This window comes from Lissotriton helveticus, chromosome 6 (genome assembly GCF_964261635.1).
Source record: "Lissotriton helveticus chromosome 6, aLisHel1.1, whole genome shotgun sequence".
Taxonomy (NCBI): Eukaryota; Metazoa; Chordata; class Amphibia; order Caudata; family Salamandridae; genus Lissotriton; species Lissotriton helveticus.
The window spans coordinates 106,611,565-106,637,160 of NC_136067.1; the positions used below are offsets into that span (position 1 = coordinate 106,611,565).

Here is a 25,596-nt window from a genome sequence, read left to right on the forward strand (position 1 = left end):
GACAGCAGTTAAGGCAACCCCTGCATGGCAGCAGTCAGTATGGAAGTAGGACATCGGAGTAGCTAGATAGCAGAAACCATCTAAAAAGACCCAGCACTAACTGGAAATGCTCAGAGGCGCCCATAGGATTAACCAAACTGAAAGTTCACTACTAAATATAGGCCAGGTCTTTTATAATAAGAGTGATAAAACGCAGACCCTACCATCCAAGATACTACATTAGCAAAGAGAAAGACCAACATTACAAGGACAAAGATATGGGAAGGCACATGGACAATTTGGGAGTGCGACAAGCAGGAAATCTTCAGAGAATACTTTCAAGCTCTCTGAGAGGAGTGGTATGGAAGGATATTTCAGATCATTATAATAGGCAGCACCGTGGGCAGAGTTGTAGGCGGATGAGGGGAGGTCAGAGGGAACTCCCTTGAGGTCCCTATAGAAATATTAAAGATTCAGGAGGACCTGAAACCATGCCGCCAGGGAAGACCCGAGAAACTGAAAGATTCCTGGTCTCCTACTACAAAACATTTTTTTTTTGCACAACTAAGCAAAACATTGGCATTTCTATTCAATACATTTACGAATAGTTAGGGCCTTTTCCCGACCATGTGTGAGGTGGATATCAAATTAATAAGGTTAGAAAAAACACATATGGCGACAGGCCAATTGCACTGCTGAAAACACACAAAAAATGTTCACCAAGATCTTGACCAAACTGCCTTGAAGTACTCATGATGCACTTGATAGAACCCAATCCAATTGGGTTTTAATGTTAAGCAGAGACAGGGTACAAATACCATCAGGTGATTGGGACAGTGAATGGAACAAGTCAGTAAAAAGAACATCCCATCACTCCTGCTGTCCCTTAATGCCGAAAAGGCATCCGATCGCGTTAGCTGGTATTTCCTAAAGGTGATCCTGAACAATCTGCATTTGGGCAGAAGTATGAAGACCTAAATCCCGGCAGTATACGTCCCTCACTACGTTAAGAAGAGTGAATGACCAGAGGTGCCCACTTTCTCTCTTTTAGGGACAGCAGGCAGGAAAGCAAACTCCCCCTCTACCATTTGCTCTCGTGGCAGAACTACTAGCAATATAAATCGGGTCTTGCAGAGACTTTAGGGGGATTACTTTTGTAGAACAGGAGCTCATAGTATTTTTTTTGCGGAAAGGTTCTGCATTCGCTGATGAACCAGGGGATGTCTCAGCGGTTGTGAAGAATCTAGACCAATCTGAAGTGGTCTCCAGGTTTAAGGTTAACTAATATCGGTCATTATCAATGTGCCTGTTTTGACAGCTACTGGTAGAATGAGCTGCTGAATGGCTGGTGGTTCCTGTACTACTGTTCTAATGGAGTAAACTCTTACCTTCATCCTGGGGTTCTACATAGTCTGTAAGCGATGGGATTGTAACATACTGGCAAGGATAAGGTGTACTTTCACTATTATTTATTGGCTGGGGATTATCTTTTCAAAGCTCTGGACAGGTAAAAAGGGCCACCTTTTAAAAGTGAACTGCCCACACCAGTCAAAGTAAGTGAAGTCCTCTGCAAAGGAGAAAGGCAGACTTCCTGAATAGTTATGGAACACAAGAATGAAGTGATGAGTTTAGTTTTAGTCAAAACCACTTCTGCAAGATTTTCTGTTCTCAGGAGCAGAAACTCATATCAACTTGAAGTGGCTGAGCATGTCCTACCAAGAAGCAGTAATTTACTGATGTCACAACCACCTAATGGGATGCCTTACCTGGCAGCACAACATTTGAGATCTGTTTGCCTTCAGAAAGCACCTAAGAACAAACTTATTCTGCCTTTTCCTAAAGTAACCCTTATCTCCTACAAAATAACCCTGCATAGACTGCTGATTATTTCTACTCCATTGTCCTTCCCTTTTACGATCTGTATTCTATACAGTTCTGTGTAAGATTATTTTGTTGTGCATCTTATTTGACTAACTATACAGCCTGAGTTTTTGTAATGTGCCGAACAAGTAATTGGTGCAGGAAAGCAACACAAGTTCATTCAATAATTAGAATACATAAAAAGCTGTAGGGATGCAAGGTTCTTTGCCTTTCTTCTTTGGATTCAGCCTTTTTGGGGTGGGGCTTAATGAGCTTTGAGTATCCATTTACTGACATACCTTTTTTATGACTACTGGCGATGCCGCCATGATTACCCAGCACCTTTTCTCTTGGTCCAATCGAGATTTTCTCCACTGAGATGCCATGTGAAAATGTTCTTGTTTGTTGAAACATGGGTCAGGGTTCAAACCACTACAGTGCCAGGACTTGACCAAGCAAATATGAATCCCAGCGGCCATGCATTATGTTTCTGGATAGATATAGATAAAGAGGTTAATATTTATGTGGGCAGGTAAGCAGTAGTTCAGATAGGTATTTTAATGGCGTTGATCTGAGGAATGCTGCTTGATGTAAATCCATGGAATAGAAAACAACTCATCAAGTCAAGGTTGACAACCCTTTCAATGTCTAGTTAACAGCCTGTGATGTTGTCATCCTGGGAGGTGCAAAACGTTAAAACATACTGCAGAACTAAGTGATTGTGCTTTGTGGATCAGAGGCACAAACTGAAGTCTCCTAAAATCAGGCCTGCTGTTAAGGCCTAGTAAATTAGGGAAGAAGACCAGTGAAGATCTGTAGACAGCAGGTGGTCCGATTCTTAGTGTTTGTGGACTTGTAGACTATTTTAGTGGAAATAAGTTACTGGCATTTGCGAGGCAAATGAGAAGTTAAGGTGTAGCCTTAAACATTGTCCAATGAAATAAGCTACTAGCTGTTGCAGATTAGGTGAAATCTATGGTGGGCGGTGTGCTGAATGAATCAACGAACACACACAAGTGGCCATTAGTTCTGGCTAGCTTATTGCAGTGATCAGTAGTAAGGAGTAAGGTGGTTAAGCTGGAGGGAGTAAAACATGAGCCTCGGTGATGTCCTTAAAGTTCTGTGCAGCAACTCACTTAATGCAACAAGAGCAGGTGTGTTGCAGATTAAGAGACTAGCCGTCCTGGTTTTAACCATGCACAGATTCCCCGATGAGCTCTTCTGCAGTTTTTGTGCAATTCTCCCCAAAGTATCTGCTCTTTTTGTATTCAGGAGTAGGATTAACAACTGGGAAAGATAAGCACCCCTCCACTAACGTCCTTTCTAAAAACTGTTGGTCATGGCTAGTCCACCATCCCAATCCTTCAAAAAACACTAGTGGGGACGGTTGCTCTTTTTTTTTTCTTTCTAAATTACGGGTGTCTCCAGTAACAGAGATATTCTCAAAACAACCCTAAAAGCAGTTCCCTGTACACACAAGACTGGCTTTTACCATCAAGTTCACGGGCTTTATGTACTAAGAAGTGATTTAATAAAAGGGCTGCAAATTGCAGACCAACTTTGAGAATAAATTCTGATTTATGAATGGACTGATGAATGGTTTGCAATTGCGATAACAAGTCATTGGTACATTCCTCTCCGATTCGTAAATAGAGGAAGAACTCCCCTTTCACACACTGTCCTATTTGCAATTCAAACACGATCGTAAAAGCTCTTTTATGAGTCTGAACACATTTTCCAATAACAAGACTTCTGTACAATAAGAAAAACACTTTTTTGCAGCAAACCCTGCAATTTTGAAAAGTTCAGGGTTTTGCAATCCCAAAGGGCTTTGTACATGAGGGCACTTTATCCTAGAGGACTTCCATCAGCCAAAGGTCTTTATCTTACCATGCGCAGCGTGGACAGCCCTCCGATGACTAGCCAGAAGAGGTAAAACAGCGAGTGGAAGTGGATGTTGTAGGTGATGAAAAGCACGATGCAGTGTCCGAAGAGCCCATAGCCCTGGAAAGAAGATGAGATGAGAAGGAGATAAAGTTATGTGATACTTTGGGAGCCCTCAACTGGGCTTGAACTATTTATATTATTCTTCCCCAAAAGAAATATTTGATCTACTTTCAACTTCATCCGACAACATGAATTTCACACACTAACACACTTTCTGCTCTTTTTATTGTACAACATCATTATTTGTAAACTCCTGTGACAATCCTGCATTATAGACTTGGAAATCTCCTCCCGCCCATAGAATCATACCCATGAACACAGACGTGGCAGTCTGACTTCATGTTGAGGGAACTTGTGTGGAAATGCCCATCTGGAGGTACCTGCCCACTCACTGCCTTCCCTTTGACTTATTACTGAATAACTCCCTTAGCATCTAAAATATGCAAAGACTGCTCTTCTAGTTGTATTTAATTATGGAAAAATACTCATACTCGTAAATGATTAGAGTGAATAATCTGAATGTCTAAAACAGTTCTAAATATTAGCCTTTATAAGAAATCCTTTTTCAAAATTAGAAACTAAAGCTAAAAAATCTTTAAACTGCAGCATTCGCAGATATAGGTGGTTGCCGCTTTACATTTTCTTTCTAGGGTATGTGGGGCCTATTTGGGTTCAGAAAACTCAGCCTCAGAGGGAACCTTTTTACCTCAGTTCTTTTTTCTGACCTGTTGGAGTAGGACTTTGGAACACCAGTGGATCTTAACAGGGTGTTTTTTTGCTTAAAACAACATTTCCATCTTTTTTTGGAGGTAAGAAGTTGTTATGGAAATTAAAATGTAGGGTCTTCTGAGGTCCAACCTTGTGGTTGGGAATTATTCTAAGGTTTTGAATCTGAGAGGATACAGTACTGATTATCACATTTCTCTATGGATGGCAAGTAAAACAAAGCACAGCCAAATTCTGCATTACTGTTTAAGTTTTTAGACAAATATTCCACAAATCATTTAGTGATCTCCTGAAGCAGAAGCGAAAAATAGTATACAACTCAAACGTGAATGAGAAGGTGTAGCGAGTATGCAAATTATGCTGTGCTGATGGGTGCCTCAAACACCTTCTGGAAGTGTGCCCAAACTATGATGTCGCTTTAGGTTGGGAAAGGCTTCTCTAGCCTACAGAGCTGGTAATTGACTGATGAGTTCAACAGAACCAGCCTCAAGCAGTTTAAAGTATAGGAGAAAAGCAATATATTTCTGGTCAGCAGTAATATCAGGACAAAATATTTCCAGATACAACCTATTCGTTAAGAAAATGAGTTTGTGCTCGTCATTTTTTTTATTGCTAGACCAGCTTTAAAACTGAGGCAGCCATGCCCTCCAAAATAATTTTATGGAAATCATCTATAAAATTATCAATTCATACATTGAAGGCCTGGATATAAAATTCCCATAGCTGACATAACTTGATGCTCAGAATGACATTTCGTAAAAATATAAATGTAAGGAGATTGTGGGAAAAGATGGAAATCTATATTGAGAAGAGATAGACCCCAATAAACAGATTCCTACTGAGCTGCAAATCAGTGACGTATATTCTCTCCAACCAGATAGTCACATTCAGTTAACTATTATTTATGACCATATTGTAGTCAAAACTCCCCACCCCGCCACCATCGCATGGCATCTCCTTTCCTTTTCCCCTCTCTCCTGTTATACTATAAAGTCCTTAAGCGTTTTTCTACATAAAAGCCAAGCTTATGTTCCACTTCTCCTCATCTTATAAAAATCTCCCTACTATTAAGAAGTCCACTTTTATCACCCAGTTTGACGATTACAGTAGAATCAATGTCATAACTAGTTAAAACTTAAAAACACCTGTTTCTTCACGAAACCGGCAACTTTCGACGATTAAATAGAAAATCATAATCAGTATTCCAAATGTATGAAAAGGGGAACTCTGAAGGACTGTTCAGACTATACTTATTTTGGCTATCTGTTCATCCTATAAGTATTTCACATACATTAAGGATAAATATCTATATATATACATACATATATATACTATGAGGCAAAGTAGATGCTGGGAGGAGACCTCAGACACTTCCATTCTAATGGACATTGTGTCTGTTCTGTGGAGCCTGGTGCTCTTCAGGGGACAGCACATTACAAACCAGGTATTGAATAGGTCATTAACATGCACTGAATATACTATTGATTGCTGCAAAGTGTTTATCAATTGCTGTTATATTTTTAAGTTGGTGGGTGTTTACATGACATATGTTCCATTTTTATAGTTTGTGTGGTGCATATGATTTGCATAAACTGTAACAATATTTCCTAGTATTAAATATATATACTGCTGTAGTAGCTTTATAAAATGGGTCTCTCTTATTTGCCGCACTGCTCGGCTGTCACTTGGAAAGGGGTCTCAACAAGCACTGGACTTCCCTTTTCAATGTGGGAAGTATCTGTGTCACCTCTTAAGTGCCTCTAGAAAGATTGTGTAAGATACCATCCTTAGGAGGAGAATGTGAAACTCTTTCTTTTAACAGGTTTACATCCACAAATTGCATGCAAAAAGTCATAACTTGGTATATTCCTTAAAATCCTACATGAAAAATGTACCTTTAATTAAACTTTTGCTTAAGTCCAGCCCCATTTTTTAAATGCACCTCTGCTTTCCTTCCACCTCCTTCATGCCTCTCCTGTATAGAATTACTCTAAATCTCCTTCCTATTCGTCTTAAGCTCTTTTTAGAAACCATAACAAGATCCGTTTATTCCAAGAAGCATTTGCTTCTCACATAGCCCCCTCAAATGATCACATCTATGTCAATAATATACCACAAAGAAACTAGAGTGAATGAATGGAATGATCATGCAGAACTAACCCAAATACCGAATGGCCAGACCACTAACTCTGGGCTTCCGGGTAGCGTTCTACTCGCTTTACAGTGCTTGCTTCAAAGCCTCGTCAGGGGTAGTAAATGCGATTTAAACAATTAAATATTGTTATAAAGAAGTACTGCCAAACATACAGCATAATATGTAATGAAAACACTTTTTAGTGTTTCTCAAACACCACACTTCTTCTCATGTCATTTTCGTCACTGCACAAGTCTGAGTGAGAAAAAAATCAGTTAAACTGTGCATTCTAAATTAGATTTTTTTCCCCCCCATTCTTTACATCAAGCGCATTAATGATCCCTAACATTTTTCAAATGAAATGTTCACATTTTCATTGCACCATACCAGGTGAACGGAAACTGACTTAAATGAATAATGATTTTTGAGAAATTATTATAGTGGGTTCCCATTATCGCCTCTTCCCCAGCACCCTAAGGCAAGACGGAGGTTAAATAAACTCAGAAGGACTTTGCGATGCACAGAGAACTGGCCTATAACCTATAATGTTTTAATATTGTCGTGGCGTGGGCAACTATATGCCACGCATTACTCCTCCTACGCTAGAGGGACCTTGGTGTGGGTACGTCCGGGCACCCCTTTCACAGTAACTGACACCCACATAGACCCCGGTGGGAGGTTCGTTGTGGTAACGGGCAGACTAGATGGGAGGACAATAGTCTTGGCCTCGTTATATGCGCCTAACACTGACCAGGCGGACTTCTTTGTGCAGCTGTCAGCCACACTAGCGCCCTGGCACGGAATCCCGTGGGTGTTGGGTGGAGACTACAACTGTGTCCTCGATCTCACACTGGACCAGTCACATGCCCCGCCGCCAGGCTCACTGACACAGAACGCCACAAAAACCTTGCAAGCTTGGTCCACGCAGTGGGATTTGCGAGACGCATGGCGCAGCCGTAACCCCCACACTAAGGCATATTCATACTTTTCGGGAGCACACAAGCTACACGTACGCCTAGACGAGTACATAGTCAGCAGCGAGATCCTTCCACATGTCACGGACGTCTATTACATGGGTCGCACGCACTCGGACCACAACCCACACATCATGGTCCTGTCATGGGAGCAACCACACCCCCCGGTGCCTACCTGGATACTACAACCGGACCTGCTCCTGGATGGTCCTTTCAGACACTCCATATGCACACAAACAGCGCAATACTTCGAAGACAATACGGACACAGCGTCCACCCGACAGCTTGAATGGGATGCTTTCAAAGTGGTCATTAGGGGGCACTGCATGGGCACACAGGTTAGCTCCCGGCGTCAGATAGAAAACACCCTGACACGTTTAGAATCTAGCCTGCTACAGGTGGAACAGGAAGCGACCGAGGGTACGACTGCTGAACTGCTGGCAGCACGAACTGAGCATGAAAAATTGCTAGACAGACTGCGACACATCAACTACGTAGCCCACTCGGCCCACACACACCACAAAGGAGATAAGCCTGGCAAATTACTGGCCTGGTTGATCAGCCGCGAGGATCGCACATCCCCTGTAACGGCGGTACGCTCCCCCGGCGGCCCAATGATATATACACAGGAAAAGATACAAGAGGCCTTTGTGACGCACTACCGCGCACTTTATGCGTCGCGAGCCCAGGTACTCCAGCCAGACATTGCCACCTACCTTCACAATGTCACACTACCTGAATTGACTGACGACCAGCATGAAGACTTCGGGCTACCACTCACGCCGGACGAGATACGGGAAGCCGTCTTCGCCCTCTCGAATGGCAAGGCTCCTGGCTCGGACGGACTGCCAGCCAAGTACTACAAAGCCTGCTCTGATGTGCTGATCCCCAAACTCATTCGGACATATGCCGCGGCACTGGAGGACTTGTCTTTGCCCCTGTCGATGAACGAGGCGACCTTGGTGTCTCTCCTTAAACCAGGCAGAGACAGCACACACCTCGGCTCGTACCGGCCCCTAGCACTCTTAAACACAGACTACAAGATATTGGCATCAACCCTAGCCCGGCGATTAGCGCCCTTGGTGCCTAAATTAGTACACAGAGACCAAAATGGCTTAGTGCCCACCAGGTGCACCTCCCAAAACATAAGGAGGTTGTTCAGAGTGCAGGAATACGCAATGCGACAATGGCCGCGGTCAGGATGCTTGGTTTTAGACCTGGAGAAAGCATTCGACTCGGTTGAGTGGCCCTATTTACTGGCGGTATTGCGTAAATTCAACCTGGGCGATGACTATATTGAGATGGTCGGTCTGCTGTACAGAAGCCCCGAAGTGCGAGTCCGCACGGGCAGGTTGCTGTCCGCTGCCATTAAAGTCAGACGTGGCACCAGACAAGGGTGCCCGTTGTCCCCTTTGCTTTTCTCGTTGGCGATGGAGCCCCTTGCCGAACTACTGCGAGGTGGAGGTGCGGCCTGGGGAATCCCATTAGCGGATGGTACTCACACGATCTCGCTGTACGCGGATGACTTGCTCCTATACATCAGAGACCTAACCCTCCTGCCGCCGGGGCTGTCGGACATCTTCCGCACTTTCGAGACGATGTCAGGCCTTACGGTGAATTGGGCCAAGTCAGGGGTGTATTCGTTCAACTCTGACACTCCGGAGCCCGAGATTAGGATAAATGGCGAACGACTAACCTGGTACCCCACCACATTTAAATATTTGGGAGTGCACATATATAGAACCTCTCCGGACATATTGGATGGCAACCTGACACGAGCCATCTCGTCCGTACGATCGCAGATCTCCTTTTGGAAGACCCTCCCGCTCAACGTGCCGAGCAGAGTGACACTGGTGAAGATGATTGTGCTGCCTAGGCTGCTATATTACTTTGCCAATGTCCCAATCTATGTCCCGACCCGTGTGTTCAGGGAGCTGGAAACCATGGTCAGAGATCTCATCTGGAACGCTGGGAGACCCAGAGTGGCACTGAGGAAACTATATGCCCCTGCCGACACCGGAGGCCTCGCAGTGCCCAACCTGGAGCTCTATTACCTGGCAGCTCAGCTGCAGTGGGTAACGGCCTGGCAGGAATTTAGACGACACAGCCACTGACGTAGACATGATGTCCCCTCTACAAGCCCACACGATGTTCCACCCTCTAACAAAGATACCACGCCAGACACAGCTACATGTAGCGGTAGCCACTAAATGCTATTCCTGGAGTCTTCGACTTACAAAAACACTGAAACCGTATGCCCCGGCACTTCCGCTCTTAGGCACTCCCAGGGCTGCAGGCGTGGTGACCGAGGCAGCGATGGAGCAATGGATGCGATCGGGGGTGGACACCATGGCAGACCTATATGCCGATGGCGCCCTGATCCCATTTGCGACACTTGCTGAAGACACGGGACTACCGGCCGGGCAATTCTTACAATATGCCTCCATAGTAAGGGCATACACACAACGATGGGGAAACGTTGCGGAGGAACCACCTACGCACCAGCTAATACAATACCTACACGTCATGGGAAATGGCACGCACGTGGTCCATTGGTTAACGCAGGCACTACTATCACACACTCAACATACCCTACAGCCACTGCGCGATAAATGGGCGATGGATAGAGGGAGGGAATGGACAGATAAAGAATGGGCGATGGTGATTGCAAGTCCCAGAAACATCCCCCGTAATGCACGCTTCAAACTGATACAGTTTTACATACTACACAGGGCATACCTCTCGCCAGACAAAACCAATCAATATTTCCCGGGTACCTCGGCGGGATGTCCGAGATGCATGCTAATGGGAGCGGACCTCCTACACATGTTGTGGCTTTGCCCGAGGATTCAGACATACTGGCAGGCGGTACTGCCGTTACTCGAGAAGAGCACGGCCATGCGAATACCACACACATGGGAGGCATGTCTACTAGGCCTCTACAAGAGGACAAAACATAACAAAGTCCCCTCCCGCTTCTGGGACCTAGGCCTACTCACAGCTAAGAGACTCCTCACTAAACACTGGAAACGTAAAGAGCCACCACTCACTGAGCATTGGCGCACCTCCCTGGACAACTGGGCAAGGGCCGAGAGCATCGCTCTCCACAACGAGGAGACGGCAGGACTCCGGAAATTCCCAATAGTGACCCTTTGGGACGAAATGCTGAGCTCCTTCCACCGGGAATGCCAAGACCGGGTACTTCCCTCGAATAATGCCCCTCCTGACACGAACGCGACTCAACATACAATACAGATGCCGAACGCCATAGACACGTAAGCACCTTTGGAAGCGGACATGAATAACCGGGTTAAGGCACACTTGACCTAACTGCTTCACACATGTCTAACCCGCACGACAACGCCCCCCCGCCCACACCACGACCCGTACACCGACCGCAACACTGACCGCCCATGGACAGACACGCAGATATGGGCAGCATGAGGTGGCCATTCTCAGCTCCCATAGCACTGATCTGTTCCCGCCATATCACACACCACACATCTCCAAGTTGACTGCTCCCCCTCTTTCTTCCTCCCCCCTCTCGTTTTACTTTTCTCCAATTTTTATTCTTAATTATTCTTTTTTTTTATCCTTACACCTCCTCCTTTTCTCCTACTACGGTCACGAATTTCCCTCTTATTTCCCCGCTGACTTCTTGACCAAACAGCTTGCTTTGGGTCCCGAGAGCTGAGACGGACCCGCTGGCACGGCAATAGGCGCGTCAGCCTGATAATCAGGTTTCAGCACACGTACCTACATCGCGACTGTCTCGCTCGGCCGTGACCGCACAAAGATGTGCACACATTAGATCACCTGAGTGGGGGAGATACACGCCAACACATCTGACATGACATTGGGCACACTGGGCAACTGGGTATGATGCCAGGACAAGGCGGCGACGGCCTCCCTACCCACCCCGAGACACGAGGACGGCACACCAGTCCCGCCGCCTGGCCCCGCAGCTCCTGCTGCGCTGACACACAATGCCACGGCGCCAGGGTCGAGTCACACACCACAGGATGGGTCCCCCCGGTCGGTGCCATCTAGCGGCAGTTACTGTGAGCAGGGACCACGGAGCTTCGCACACTACAAGAGCACTGTGACCACTCATGTACCATTACACCCAGCTTACATGAGGTATGACTCTGATGATGTCCTGAATATGATGTAGCAATGTATGTTATGAATAGACTCGTAGAGACACCATGTACTGTTATGGCATAAATCAATGAAAGATGCAAGGTTAATGTTTTTGTGAAAACAATAAAATATATTCAAACAAAAAAAAAATGTTTTAATATTGTCAAATTTCAATTTTCTATAGCAATCACTGTCTGGATACGTCTCTATATTACACGTTTTTCATTCAAAAAAGTATTTGAACTACATTTTTAAAAATGTCAAACACTTTTGCTACTTGGTGAGCCTTTCAACTCAGTCTGATGTTTTGTGCTTTTAAACTTGACATTGAGCAATGTAGATATTGATACTTAAGCGTGATCTCAGGTACATGTTTATCAGTCTTTACATTACCCACGTGTAAATGCCTTACAACCGTACTGTTTGCAATGCATTTAACTCACGTATTTTTGCCAACTGCTATTTTGCACCAAAATCTTTTATAAAAACTTGTGAAATGAATAAAAACTTGATATCAGCATTTCACAAAATACATTAAAGTACAAACTAAAACAAGCTCTATATATATAGCACATATATTGGCAGTATTTTAAACAGTATCTCCAATATAATCAAAGAAAGTCTTTAAATGTTTTCCTTCTATTCACTATACAACCAGGAAAGTGTGCATGAACAAAGAATGGAAGAGGAAATTCTGCGCTTTACTCAAAGTGTAAATTCCATTTCCCTTTCACAGCTAGCTGATTTTCCCCTCCCTAAGGTTACTGTATTCATCCACAATAAATCCCTTCAAACACTGAGTTTCTACCTTTCTGTTAACATAACTGAACTATTTGGTTGTTCTATTGCACTGATCTCCTTAGAAGTGCAAGGCAGCTCTCGCTCGACTTACACTTTGGAAAAAATATATTTCTATTTTTGAACGTCACGATCTATGTATGTACCTTGCATATCTCTGTAAGCCAAGGGACGCTTTGTCAATCACCCTGGTAACACCTATAAGAAATAGAATGAGGTGTTCTTTTTGTACACTGTGCTTCCAGACGGTTGGCTTGGGAACACACAGAAAGTCTTTAGTCTTTGACTCATTAGCCAATCACTTGATTCATTTGAAATAACCATTTTCTAAGACCTTAAAATGGCAAGAAGCCCAGTTCATGGTCTCCAAGCTTATATCCATAGCCATAAGATTTACTCTCAATGTTTATTTTTTTTACTCGGACCATACTCTGTTGGTTTGCACATCTTTAAGTTGTGTTCCATACAGCCTGTCCTGCACCAACAAAATCTATGGTTCTCAGAATCCAAAGCAGACCCTCCAAGTCATACTTTCTTCGTGTTTTTCAACGCACAGCACAGTCTTCATGGTCGCTCAGTGCCCTTATCCTGACGTGTGGGTGCTCTGGAGTCCAGACTAACAAATGTTATTTCTACTCTTCCCTACAATATGCCTTTTACACTCTGAGTGGGCTTCTCTACTGCTGTGCAGTTACACCTCTGTTTTCTAGCATCACTGTCATGCTTTTCCAATGCTACCCGCGAACCACTAGCAGTTCCACAAGCTGTTGCACGAGCCTACTCAGGAGGAGCCAGGTCTATTCCTGGACAAAGTACTGAGGCTCCCAGCTTGGAGCTTCACTGGTAGAGAACAGGAATATGGCTGGAAGGGAGGCTTGAGAGAGCCTTTCTGTGACCGAACTTACTCTCAACTTCCAACAGGTGTCTGCAACCAGTCAATTGGGAGCTACCAGTAGCTCACAGACACCTTCAGAGTAGCTCCCAGCCTTGAGTTTATTTTTCAATCCGCACAGGGTAACGTTTTTCTCTTAAAGTTAACCCCTTCTATGCTGATGATGGCCGGGAGCAGTCATGGCACACAGTGCTCGTGTGCTGATGACGGCTCCCGGCCGTCATGACCGCACCACGATCGGAATGTGCTGCACAGGCGCAGATTCGCGGCCGCGCCCAAGGGGTTAAGGAAAGTCTGTGTTTAGTTTACATTATTATCTTCAAGCTGCAGAGAGCAGGGCCTGATAACAAGCAGTGATCAGTCGTCAGATTTATGACCCATGGCACAGAGGTGAAGAACAGAATCACGGAGGTATTTAAATCTTAGATAAAAGTCCTTGCCAACTCGCAAGAACACGAGCACGAGAACAACATTATGCTTCTGAATGCTTTTAAATGGGAGGAAATTAAAATGGAGAGTTAACTTAAAGATACAGTTAACTCTTAATTTTAATTTAATCCAATTTCTAAGTGTTGAATTTACAAACAGCAGGCTTCTTGCCTCCAGTGGCCAGTAGACATCCCATATTTATAACTGAACAAAACTGTCATTTTTTCAAATGGGAGAAATTTAAAGTGGATACAAATATTTCTATGAAATACTGAGTCAATGTTTTTCTCCACTTTCAATAAAGCCAATGACATCTTCGGGCCTGATTACGATGACGGTGGGACCGCCAATGGCAGCCCGTCAGTCGTGGTCCCACTGCCATCGTAACCATGTTTACCGCCCGCCATAGTACAATGGCGGGCGGATGGTTGGCGGTCGGAAAGACTGACCACCACGCATCCGATGGGCTTCTTGAGCTTGCCGGTGCGTCGGAGGGAGCTGCAATCCCTACAATGGTGGCGGTGCCTGGCAGGCACTGCCGTAGGGATTATGATGTCCCTCCCCGCCGGCCATTTAGTGGCGGTTTATCCCGCCATGAAAAGACTGGCCGAAAGGGACATTGGGGGCCGGTAGCGAGCCCCCCACACCACTTGGCCCTCAGTTTTGTGGGGCACCTATAGTGCCCCCTGCATATCCTTCCACCATGTGGCAGGCACCGTGTAATTTTTGTACTGCTGCGTGTTCTGCAGCCCACAGCAGACGGCGCAATACAAAAGATACACTTTGTAACCACCTTGAAGGCAGTCACATTATAATGTCATTGGAGGGACCGCCGACAACAAGTCGGGCGATCCCATCTCCGATATGATGGCAGTCAGACATCTGACCGCCATCATAATGAGGCCCTCTGTATTTTATGAATCATCTTTCTTCATATACAATTCCTCCATTTAAACAACCCATACACATATATCCCATTCATATGTACACATGTTCATACATCCAAAGACCACGTTCTCACTGACACACATGGCAGCCCTGTCAGAGTGCGCTTAGTCAAAGTATTTTGTTCAAACCGTAGTCTTTGGCTCTATGGACATTAGGCTTAATCAATGAAACAGGGTGTGCGGTGTCGGGTAACACTGGGCGAGTGGCTTGGCCTTCAGGAGCTCTGAATGATTTTCATTGATCAGAAGTAGCTCTACAGAAAAGGTTGGAGACCCTTGCCTTACAACGTACACCTCAGAAACCACCTCATACCCAAGGGCTTTCTTTACACAGAGCTGCTAGATTCATCCACTTTGTCTGTTCCTGCACCAAAATAATAAAACTCGAAATTAAGCCATCCTCAAGGAAAAATATCCTTCCTAAGTCTGGCGGACACTGATGTTGGGGCACCGACATTTGAAATAATAAGCAATTTTTATGGAAACTTCAATAACATGGTTAAGTAGTTTAATGTGCAAACTAAAACTACTTCCTTACATCAATATAGGCTACAAATTCTCACATTATTTACAGCTTCATTGACCAATAGTATTGTGTATTCCAGGTAGTGAGTAGCTTGTAGTACAATAAACCCTCGCATGGATTATAGCAACCTATGACACTGCACACTTCACCAATGAACACTTCTATAATCTAACCTAGAGCTGCGACATGAGAAGAGAAAGGCAATGATCTGAATTTGTGGCCCAAAAGAGGAATGTTATGTTGACCAGCGGCAACAAGCAGTTGAGTCCACATGAAACACTAAGGTTCCCGCTCACTGATACACACCTTCCACATCTCCATTGCACTCACCTGTTTTGGCTACATGAAATTGAAACAACTCATCCACCTGCTCACACTCTCTCCAGGGCATTTCTAACTTAGCATGTATCGCCCTTTTCCTTTTGTCTTCATAAGCGCATAACACGCATTTTGTAGACACGCTTCAACAGAACCTATGGCTCATGATTATTTGCAAATAGAGAAAGGCCAAATAGTGGAAGCCCACTGTGGATGATTAAAAGCCTGCCGACTACCACACAGATGCATTTACTCGCAAGTATTCATATACTCACCAACAGAGACAGCATCTGAAGCATGGTGATCTGGGCATTACACAGATAAGCCAGGAAATAAATGAAAGAGGAGACGCCGACCCAATAACCAAAGCATGTGCCAATGGCAGTGCCCATCAGGGTACCTTCCCTCTGTGTTAGAGAAATGAAAAGACAAAAATGAAGAACTTAAACACCTGCATAAACTACACATGCTGCAGCATTCTTCAAGAAAGAAAGCACTGAAGTTACCTATTCTGCTCTTTCAGGCATACATCTTTACACATGTCCAAGCTCCAAACAACGAACAGACAATTACTCATTCATTTACTCTTTAAAGTACACCTACCTTAATTTAACAAAAATATGAAAACAAATAAAAAGTATACATATGATGCATTTGAAATGACAGCACAAGTTAAAAAAATTTTTACATTTAAGAATCATTTTTAAGGAGGTATCAAAATACAAATAAGGCAATTATTAATAGCGGTTTCCAAATGTAAGCAGTGACCTCCTTGTCCCCTTCCTACATCCACCTACTTCTCTATGAAAGTAAGAATAATGCATGCGTAAATCCGTTCCTTGACAGCATTTTCCCAGGAAAACACCCTTTGGTACTTGCATGAGCGGAAGCTGGGTAGAAAGGATGCTATTTATAACAAACCCATGGGGTACAGGAAGCATTATAAGCAGCAACTTCAGCATGTAAGAACATAGCTTTTAAATACAGAACAAGAACCATGGCACAGACATAACCGGGTGTTTGTGGGCATTCTGGCATTTTGAGGACTGGTAAGAGAGGAGGATAGCTTCTACTGTTCGATCTGTGCCAAACTTGTAACATAGCCCCTATCACTCTTGCATAGCAGCAGGATTTTAGAAAGGCATGTTGTGGGACCCTGCAGTGCCACCAAGTATTTTATCCTCCAAGCCCTGGCAAGCCCCACTTTTCACAGTACTAAAACCCAAGCACTTACCGTTGTTTCAGCTCCCAACGTGCACTAAATGAGAGCTACTCTTCTACTTCTTTTATTTTTGTGTTTTGAACAGTGAAGGAACACCATCAGTTGTCATATTATGCTTGTAGTATTTATTTTTAAAGTGCACATGGCACAGGTGTGACCTCCATGCTGATGAGATGATCCTCAGCCACACTCATTCAACTCAATTTGAAGTTTGTGTTACAGCACTTATCTTGCTGCCGCACAACCCTAAAAAGTGGGCTAGCCTGCTTAATGCACGTGCTGCTGCATACGTGCATGAAGGGTCACAGAGAACATGCTCTTCCAAGTGGACACAAAGTTCCACATGCGGACAGGTCTACGGCAAAGAGTAGAGCATGTGCGCTGTTGGGAGCTGCACTGGCGTCAGGTAGTGGTAGTGCAGGGATGGCAAAATGGTACTGCCAGTGTTCTGTTCAGGGCAACATGTTAGTAGACTGGCCAAACGGTAGTGTGGTGAATGTGGCTAAATTGAGACAGCATATGGAAGAGATGGTCTGAGAGGTGTTGGTCTGTACCAAAGCACCACATGCAGCCTGTCCATTTCATTAGCTCCTGTGTCCACCTAGTGTTCAGCATCAAGCCCACAGAAGCAGAGACACAATGACTGTGCTAAGTGTTATAAGAAAGCAACACATTCACAATGTTTTATTGGTTGTATGATGGTATGTTGCCTAGTTGATTTGGCTTTACTGCGGTGCTGGTAGTTGAGATGTGGTTAAAGCAATAAAGTTTAGCTATCTGCTACATTGCCATCATTACTTCATCTTACATCATGTTCAATTGATCTTGTCGATGCTGAAATGTTAATGCTGTAGATCGCGCCACTGGAGATTGACATTTTGCTAAATATACTGCTCTACAGTGTTGGTACGTGAAAGAGTAGAACTGGAGCACTTGGTGTGTACTGGCAGTGCAGGGTGTTGTGATCTGGATTTGGATGGATTTAAGCACATTACTGCATTAAAGTTGATACCAGATGTCACTGTGAGCACCCCTTCAAGAATTTGTTCACCTTACTGTCACCTTATTTTTCAGAGCTGGCTAAGGACCAGCAGACTAGAGGAGGTAGACTTACAATGACAGTGCCGGATGTCTTCATGCCATGAAGAAGAATCGCCACCATGGTGAAGACCAGCATCAGGGGACCGTACAGCTCACCAGCAATTTTCTGAGAGACAAAAAAAACGGGAAAAAACTAAGAGCCTTCCAGAAACAGGTAAGAAGGCAAAGACCATCGCACCTGAGAGGAAGAAACAAAGTGACAGACAACAGTTCTTGATATCTTAGTGAACTTTCTTTGGAGGCATGTGTTCAATACCTGAGAAATCTAATAGGCCAATGGAAAAGAGCTGCATAGCTAAGAAAGGCACATTGTGCGTTTTTATATTCGACCAAATTTCATTCTGCAAAATTCACATTTTGAATGGCTTTTTTGAGCTGAAGTTATTTTTGATGCAAGGCTCTGATAACATATGCATTTATAAAGAAGGAAGGGCACAGCAATGCTCATTCTACTCTATTTCCCACAGTGGTTCCCACCCTCTCAGTTTGAAAATAGACAGTTTTCCCATATTTCACTCCTCCCCCAGACAGGCTATTCTGCTGTGCACCCCACCCACGGGGTGAAAATTGCAAAAAACACAGTTGATGGACAGAATGTAGAACAATGTCATACATTCACCCCAGTACAAGGATCTGGGCCTAAATCCATCGGTTTTTTTGCACTCCACACCACCCTGGGTTAGACACTGGCTATATGCAAATCAGCTCCGACCCTGTGCCTCATGGGAACAGTCCAGTCCGAACTACCAAGCCATGTCTTTCCTGGACCGGAATCAAGCATCCAAGGACCGGTTTTTGGCTATCAGCCTTCATCAGTCTGGATAGCTTGACTCCAGTGGTGCGGAGAGCATGGGACTCATGTCTGAGCATACCCAGCCCACTCGGGGTGAAAATTGCAAAAAACACAGTTGATGGACAGAATCCTTGTACTGGGGTGAATGTATGACATTGTTCTACATTCTGTCCATCAACTGTGTTTTTTGCAAATTTCACCCCGAGTGGGCTGGGTATGCTCAGACGTGAGTCCCAGGCTCTCCACACCACTGGAGTCAAGCTTTCCAGGCTGAATGAAGGCTGATAGCCAGAAACCGGTCCTTGGATGCTTGATTCCGGTCTGGGAAAGACATGGCTTGGTAGTTCGGACTGGACTGTTCCCATGAGGCACAGGGTCAGAGCTGATTTGCATATAGCCAGTGTCTAACCCAGGGTGGTGTGGAGTGCAAAAAAACGATGGATTTAGGCCCAGATCCTTGTACTGGGGTGAATGTATGACATTGTTCTACATTCTGTCCATCAACTGTGTTTTTTGCAAACCCCACCCCACTTACAGCACATTCTCCCCCTTTCCCTCTGCGCTTTGTTCCCAATATCACCAACAAACAACCATAACTCTACACAAGTCTCTATGGTCCTCATTCATGGATTGGTGTATGTTTAGGGAGAAATCGGTCTATGTTACCAGAGGTTGCCCAGAAAAATGGGGGGGGGGGAAAGAAAAAAGTCTCTATGGTCCTGTATCCATCAATCAGATGTAACTACATATTCTCTGTGGACCAGAGAGACTAAAGAAGTTTTGTCATGTGTGCATGTACCAAGACTATGATTAAGCAGCCACATCTTGTTAACAATTATATTCTTCACCGACCAATTTACTGATGACATGTTTTGAGGTGAGCACCTTGTGAACCCCTATTATTGCCCTCTGTTCTTTTTTTCTACATCAAATTCATGACTTTTAGACATTACTTCTTCACTTTTTAATTAAATAAATGTTTAGTTTCATCTGCATTTTTGAGTAATTATGACCAGATTATCAAGCATTTGTGCAATTGCAAATGCCCTTATTTACAGAAACAGCAAAAAAGTATTTAAGGTATATACAAAACCCTAATTGAGATTTGGCAACACGTTAATGAATCGCAATTTATGTTTGCGACCATACAACGATTTGGTGATTAGAAGGGGCATGTTTTGAGCGTCCCTTCCAAATACCGAATCTGAATGTGCATCGTTTTGCCACTGAAATCCGGTCACAGAACATTAAGACTTTGCTGACTTCAAACATGTAGAGGTAACTCATTGGCAAATGGAAAGAATTCCCCAAGGGACCCCCTTCCTCTTTGTGAAAGTTGACAAAAACAATTGTTAAAAGTAGGCAGTGGTCACATGGACCACTGGCTACTCTTAAACAAGCATTGGCATAGCCAATAGGTCCCGCTTTTGGGACCTTCTAAGTATTTAGTTATGCAGCACAATATCCTTACTGCAACAACATTAACTGTTGCATGGCCAAACACTTGTAAGATCCCAAAGGCGAGATCTATTGGCTATGAGCATGAGGATGTGTGCCACAGACGTCGAAATGATGGCTTTGTTCAGTCCAGCAGTCATTTGCAGCGTGATGCTAAATGTGTGCCTATACTAAAGTTACAGTGATACAGAGAACTACAGAGTGGTCCTGCACAAGGTACGTAACACACACATCACTCAAGAGTAAGAGGTTCTAAAGCAATAGACTACAAATGCGTATCTTAAGGGGATTACAAGAGAACCTAATAAAAAATAAACGCCAATGAGCTCCACAATCAGCACATCTTAAACAGTTACACATGTAAGACAATACGAAAACAAACACAGGCCAGTCACATAATCTGCATATCTTAATAATTTACAGACATATGGAGGCCAGCAGCCCAACAATAAGCACGCTTTATGAGACACTGGATAAAGTACTGACAATGATCAATACAAATGTATGCTATGTTATGATGGGAGCACGCCCACTCTGAAAATTGTTCTAGTAACACTAATTTTAGAGTATATCTTGCCATGCTTTCATTGTCTGCAGTAATGCAGCTTGGTTGAACTGATTGGATGTAGATTGCTGTACCACTCATACGCTCCACATCTCAACCTCCTTTTATATTCCAAAACGGTGGTTGCTTGTTTTGCACTGCAGAGGGTCATCAATTCTTTCAAATGGGGCACTGATGCATGTTTTGAAGTAGAGTAGAGGCTGCATTCAATGCCTCCAGCTGCAAGACTACCCGAGAGAAAACAGCAAGAGCTGAAAGACGATATGTGCAGTTATGAGAGGAATGCATTTTGTTTTTAGCCCTGCAAAGGCTTTGCCAAGCTTTTATTAACGGAGGCATGTACAGTGGTGTTAAGGCTGTTATGTGACTCCATTGTAATGAGCCAGCTGAGGCTTTGCCAGGTATTTATGTATTACTGTTTGTGTTGGGGGTGGGGAGGGGGGATTAGTCAAGCCCAGCTCCAGCTGAACAGAGCGCAGCATCCAGTTGCCACTGGCAATGTAAACACATGAGATGCATCACCTGGCGAGAGAAAGGAGGGACGCCGAGGGAGATGCAAGGAAGGGAGACAGAGAAAGGGAAGAGAGGGATGGAAGAGAGCGCGGGAGAAAGAGTGGGCAAGCGACGAGGAGGTGGAGGAGCTGAGACGGCAAAAGAACGTGGGATGAGTGTAGGGTGACCACATTCTCAAAACAAAAAACGGGGACAGGACATAGACATAGAAGTAGGACTATGGTTTCCAGTAACCATCGACATAAAAGTAGGACTATTTGACAGCTGTCATAGACATAGAAAAAGGACTACAATGACAGCTGCCCCCACAGACCGAGATGAAGCATTACAGACGACAAATCAGAGGTCTTTTATTGGCAGTAACCATTAATTCCATTTAAACAGACTTTGCCTCAGCATTTGCTATAGTTGGTGATTGCCCTTGCCTTGAAATTCTAAGTATGTTTTCTTATCAATTAAGTATATATATCGCTGCGCTCTTGTTTTCTCCACGAGGAAGGGAACAAGTGCACCGCTATTGAGTTTTTATATTTATATATATATATATATATATATATATATATATATATACACACACATACATATGTATATATATATTCCCAAAACAAAGTGGTCATAGCGGCACGCACTATTTGCTGGTGCAAGCGTTGAGATATGACCAGTATCCCAGAGTATTTTCAAACAAAAAGAAGGATGCTGCACTCCCTGAACCTCATATTATCATGTTCTTTATTGAGCAAACAGCATTGCACAAACATCACCAATGCCTTTTAGCCATTGCGGCCTTGTTCACGGTAGTCTGTTTTCAATTAGAAGTGTGTGCTACTGTCTTTTATACTCTCAGGGGCATTCTGGGGCTCGTGTTTTATAGAATATATTGTTATTTCACTGTGTTGCAATTAGTAATACGAAAATAAGTATTTCACTTTATTTTCTTTTCTTTTTCATTTCTTGAGGCAACAGAACTGTTGCATTTGTAATTCTTACATAAAGCGAGTGCACACATAAATCCAACTTGCCAACTGCTAATATTTTGAATAGTTCAATGTGTATGCACCTCTTTCACATTTAGTTGTTTTCACATCCATCATTTCGTTTGTTGTAGCCTTGATTGGAAAATTAGTAATTGCATGTGCTACGAAAATTATGGCGTTTCAAAACAATCCCAGTCACTTACTTTTAGCACTTCGGAATGCGCTGTTATTGAAGTCCCACAAAGAGTTTCCAGACCCTGCTCTCTGATTTTTCATTCAGTTTCAGGGTTGCACCGGCATGAGAGGCATATTTTTCAAATGGACACACACTCACATTTCCATGAGACTGTCCATGTTCAGGAGAGTTTCACAAGGCGCCATATAAGTCCAAGGCCAATCCAGGCTGCAATAGTCTTCAAATGAATAGTACATCAGGTGCAGGGAATTTGTATTCCCATTCCACTCTCTAGCTGTTTTCGATCTTCACATTTTTCCTCTCATGCGGGGCGCTGCCACTTAAGTTTAATACCAAAGCAAAGTGGTCCTAGCGGCGCGCACTATCTGCGTATGAAGACCTCTGACATAACCGCTAGCAGCAACTGAAGAATCAGACCACCAGTGCCGGTGGCTGGGACGATGATGTGGGTGGCGCTGCGTTGTACAAAGAGAAGGGAAATCCCGAGAGAAAGTGTCTCTCTTCAAAGGATTTCCCTTCCCCTACAACGCTCACCTAACGCCATGCCTTAATGAGTGCAAACAAAGAGAGCATGCACGCGCACGCTGAACCAAAACACCAATGAACAATGAAAAACCGGGACATTTCTATGTTTCACCCGGACACTATTTAAAAACCTGGACATTTCCTTAACTTGGAAAAAAGTGTCGGGACACTTCTCTAAAAACGGGGACCGTCCGGGGAAAACCGGGACGTCTTGTCACCCTATGAGTGGGAACAGGGAGGGGGTGGAGGAGGGTGGGAAGGGGCGACCGCGGAGCCACGCGCTGTAAGGCTTAATGAGCCATTACAGAAAGGCAGATGGCCTGTGCACGTCCACGCGCGCGTAACCGCACGCTGAAGGCAGGCAAAAGCCTTTGGATAGCACTTTGAAAACCATTTACTAAATGTCTCGCCAGAGCAGCGCATGTGCTGGCTCAGGCGAGACCTAAAAATTTTATTTAGATGTTTTAAAAAAACAAAAAAAACACACATTTTGTTTTCCTTTAAGAAAAACTGGTTGCATTCAAACAAAATAAATTCCTTTATTAGAAAACAATCACAGACATGGTGGTCTGATTCCTAGTGGGTTGCAATTTGTGATCTACCTTATTAATATTCATGAGGTAGGTCAAATTGCGACCTATTAGGACTCAGGAATTTGCAAACCGATCTGTTAGTACGGACGTCTGTTCACAAAAATACTAGGCACAATTGCAAACAGTATTTTGTGACCCGTGCTACTTACATCTGGCCCTTAGTTTTTCAGGAATCGACCTGAGAATAGCTTCAAAATCCGGCATTACCTGCTTTAGGAATGGACAGCGTCACCGTTTGTACTGCACATTGTGTTCCTCGGCCACATGCGGGGTGAGGCTTGTTAACACACAAGTTGATCAGCTCTGTGCAATAGGAGATATCTTACTACAAAACAAACTGGTACGCCTGGTAAGATTAGGTGCTGACTTTAAGTCGTCCCTGGAAGGGTAGGTGGACAATTTCTCTTTGTGATGGATGGGAGATGCACTTATCTTGCATTAGGACCACAGATCAGCATCATGGATGAGAGAGCAAGAAATTCTCATAACAAACCCTGTTGCCAAGTCAATCGAGGATCAGAATATACCCAAGTCAAATATAATCACTCCTTTGCTAAACACAAGACATACATCATTAGCACACCTACCAACTGCTATTGAGATTCGGTTCTTGAACCTGCATGGAAGTTGTGGAAAAACACTACTGGGCGCACATGGCGTCCAATGAATATTAGCATTCAATCAAGAATGTTAAGATTAGCACATATGTTCCCACTCATCCCCCATCACCATTCGATGCAGACTAGGCTGCTGTGGATATAGAGAAGGCTGTAAAATAGTTGAATCCAAGTAATAAAGAATCCTGATTAAGGTAAAAATGTATGTTTAATGCAAGTATAAAAGGCCCATCCATCCAACAAGGCTCAGTGGAGGTAACTACTTCAGGATACTAACATTCCCTTTCATCAGGGTCTATCTCCATGGTGCGATTTAAGAATAGACATTAAGCACAAGTAAAACCAACAATACCACAAAGGCCTGTTATTTTAGCTTAGCCCCTCATGACCCACAAGTAAAGGCTAAGAAGCTAGGTGTAATTCTCAATCTTGGAGAGGGGAGAGGGAGATGGGGAGAGGGAGAGGGAGATGGGGAGAGGGAGAGAGAGAGAGGGAGAGCTCTTTTCTAATGAAGCACACTCAGGATACAATATTTGTTGCCACTATTTCACTGTCCCACAAAAGTAAGACAATTGAAATCTATCCATACGAATTTACAAACTTAATAAAGACCTATCAATAAAAAGATTAAAGACACCTACTGAAACTTAAATCCTTGCTTAGGATCATCATTTAGCTTAGGCTCTAGAGGTCCCTAGACAATCAGGCACTTGCGAGTGGGGCACACAGTTCTAGAATAAGTAGTGATAGAACTTTTCTTCCAAAACATTGCTTACGGGTCTTCACCACAATGGTGTTACACAATAGAGCAGACTCTACAAGCTCCTTCAGCCACTTCTAGACAGCCTTGATAACATGCAGCTCTATCTTTCTACTAGCCTTCACTGAGGCCCCTCATATTTTTCATTTATTCTAAGCCACACAGGACACTAAAAAGAGAATTCTGTCTTACAGAGAGAAAGAAAGCCCCAAAGGAGATCATTTAAACTTTCTTCATATACATAACATTCCCCATGGTGATTTGAAAGTAATAAAGACCAGAGCATCCCGGTCTAAGACTTCACACAAGTCTATGGAAACTTGCTTCCATGTGCCTCAGAAAGAAAAGCTCTTGTCAACAGCTCTGCTGATCCTCAAATCTCTCCTCTTAGATCTCTTTTGGTGGACAATGAAAGAGACCCAAGCATACCTACATATAGAGGAATTGTGTCAAGATTGCAAAGACTTTGAAGTAGGGTCTCCAGGATGGGAGGCACGAAGGATCAGACAATAAATATAAAGAGTAGCTCAGAACCAGCATTTAAGAACATGAAAGAGTGAACAAGTTGGTAATCAGAGGAAGGCCAACAATGACAACAGGGCATAT

At 43.9% G+C, this 25,596-nt stretch overlaps 1 protein-coding gene across 2 annotated transcripts in view; it reads right to left on the reverse strand.

Moving 5' to 3' along the window:
• YIPF3 (Yip1 domain family member 3) overlaps positions 1 to 25,596 on the reverse strand; it is a 167,809-nt gene that overhangs the window by 48,718 nt on the left and 93,495 nt on the right. For both annotated transcript variants that reach the window (XM_078647444.1, XM_078647443.1), the window contains 3 exons: positions 18,010 to 18,102; positions 15,949 to 16,080; positions 3,730 to 3,843 (listed from right to left, as the gene is read on the reverse strand). In XM_078647444.1, coding sequence (XP_078503570.1) covers positions 3,730 to 3,843; positions 15,949 to 16,080; positions 18,010 to 18,102 — 339 coding nt within the window. The remainder of the gene's footprint in view (positions 1 to 3,729; positions 3,844 to 15,948; positions 16,081 to 18,009; positions 18,103 to 25,596) is intronic.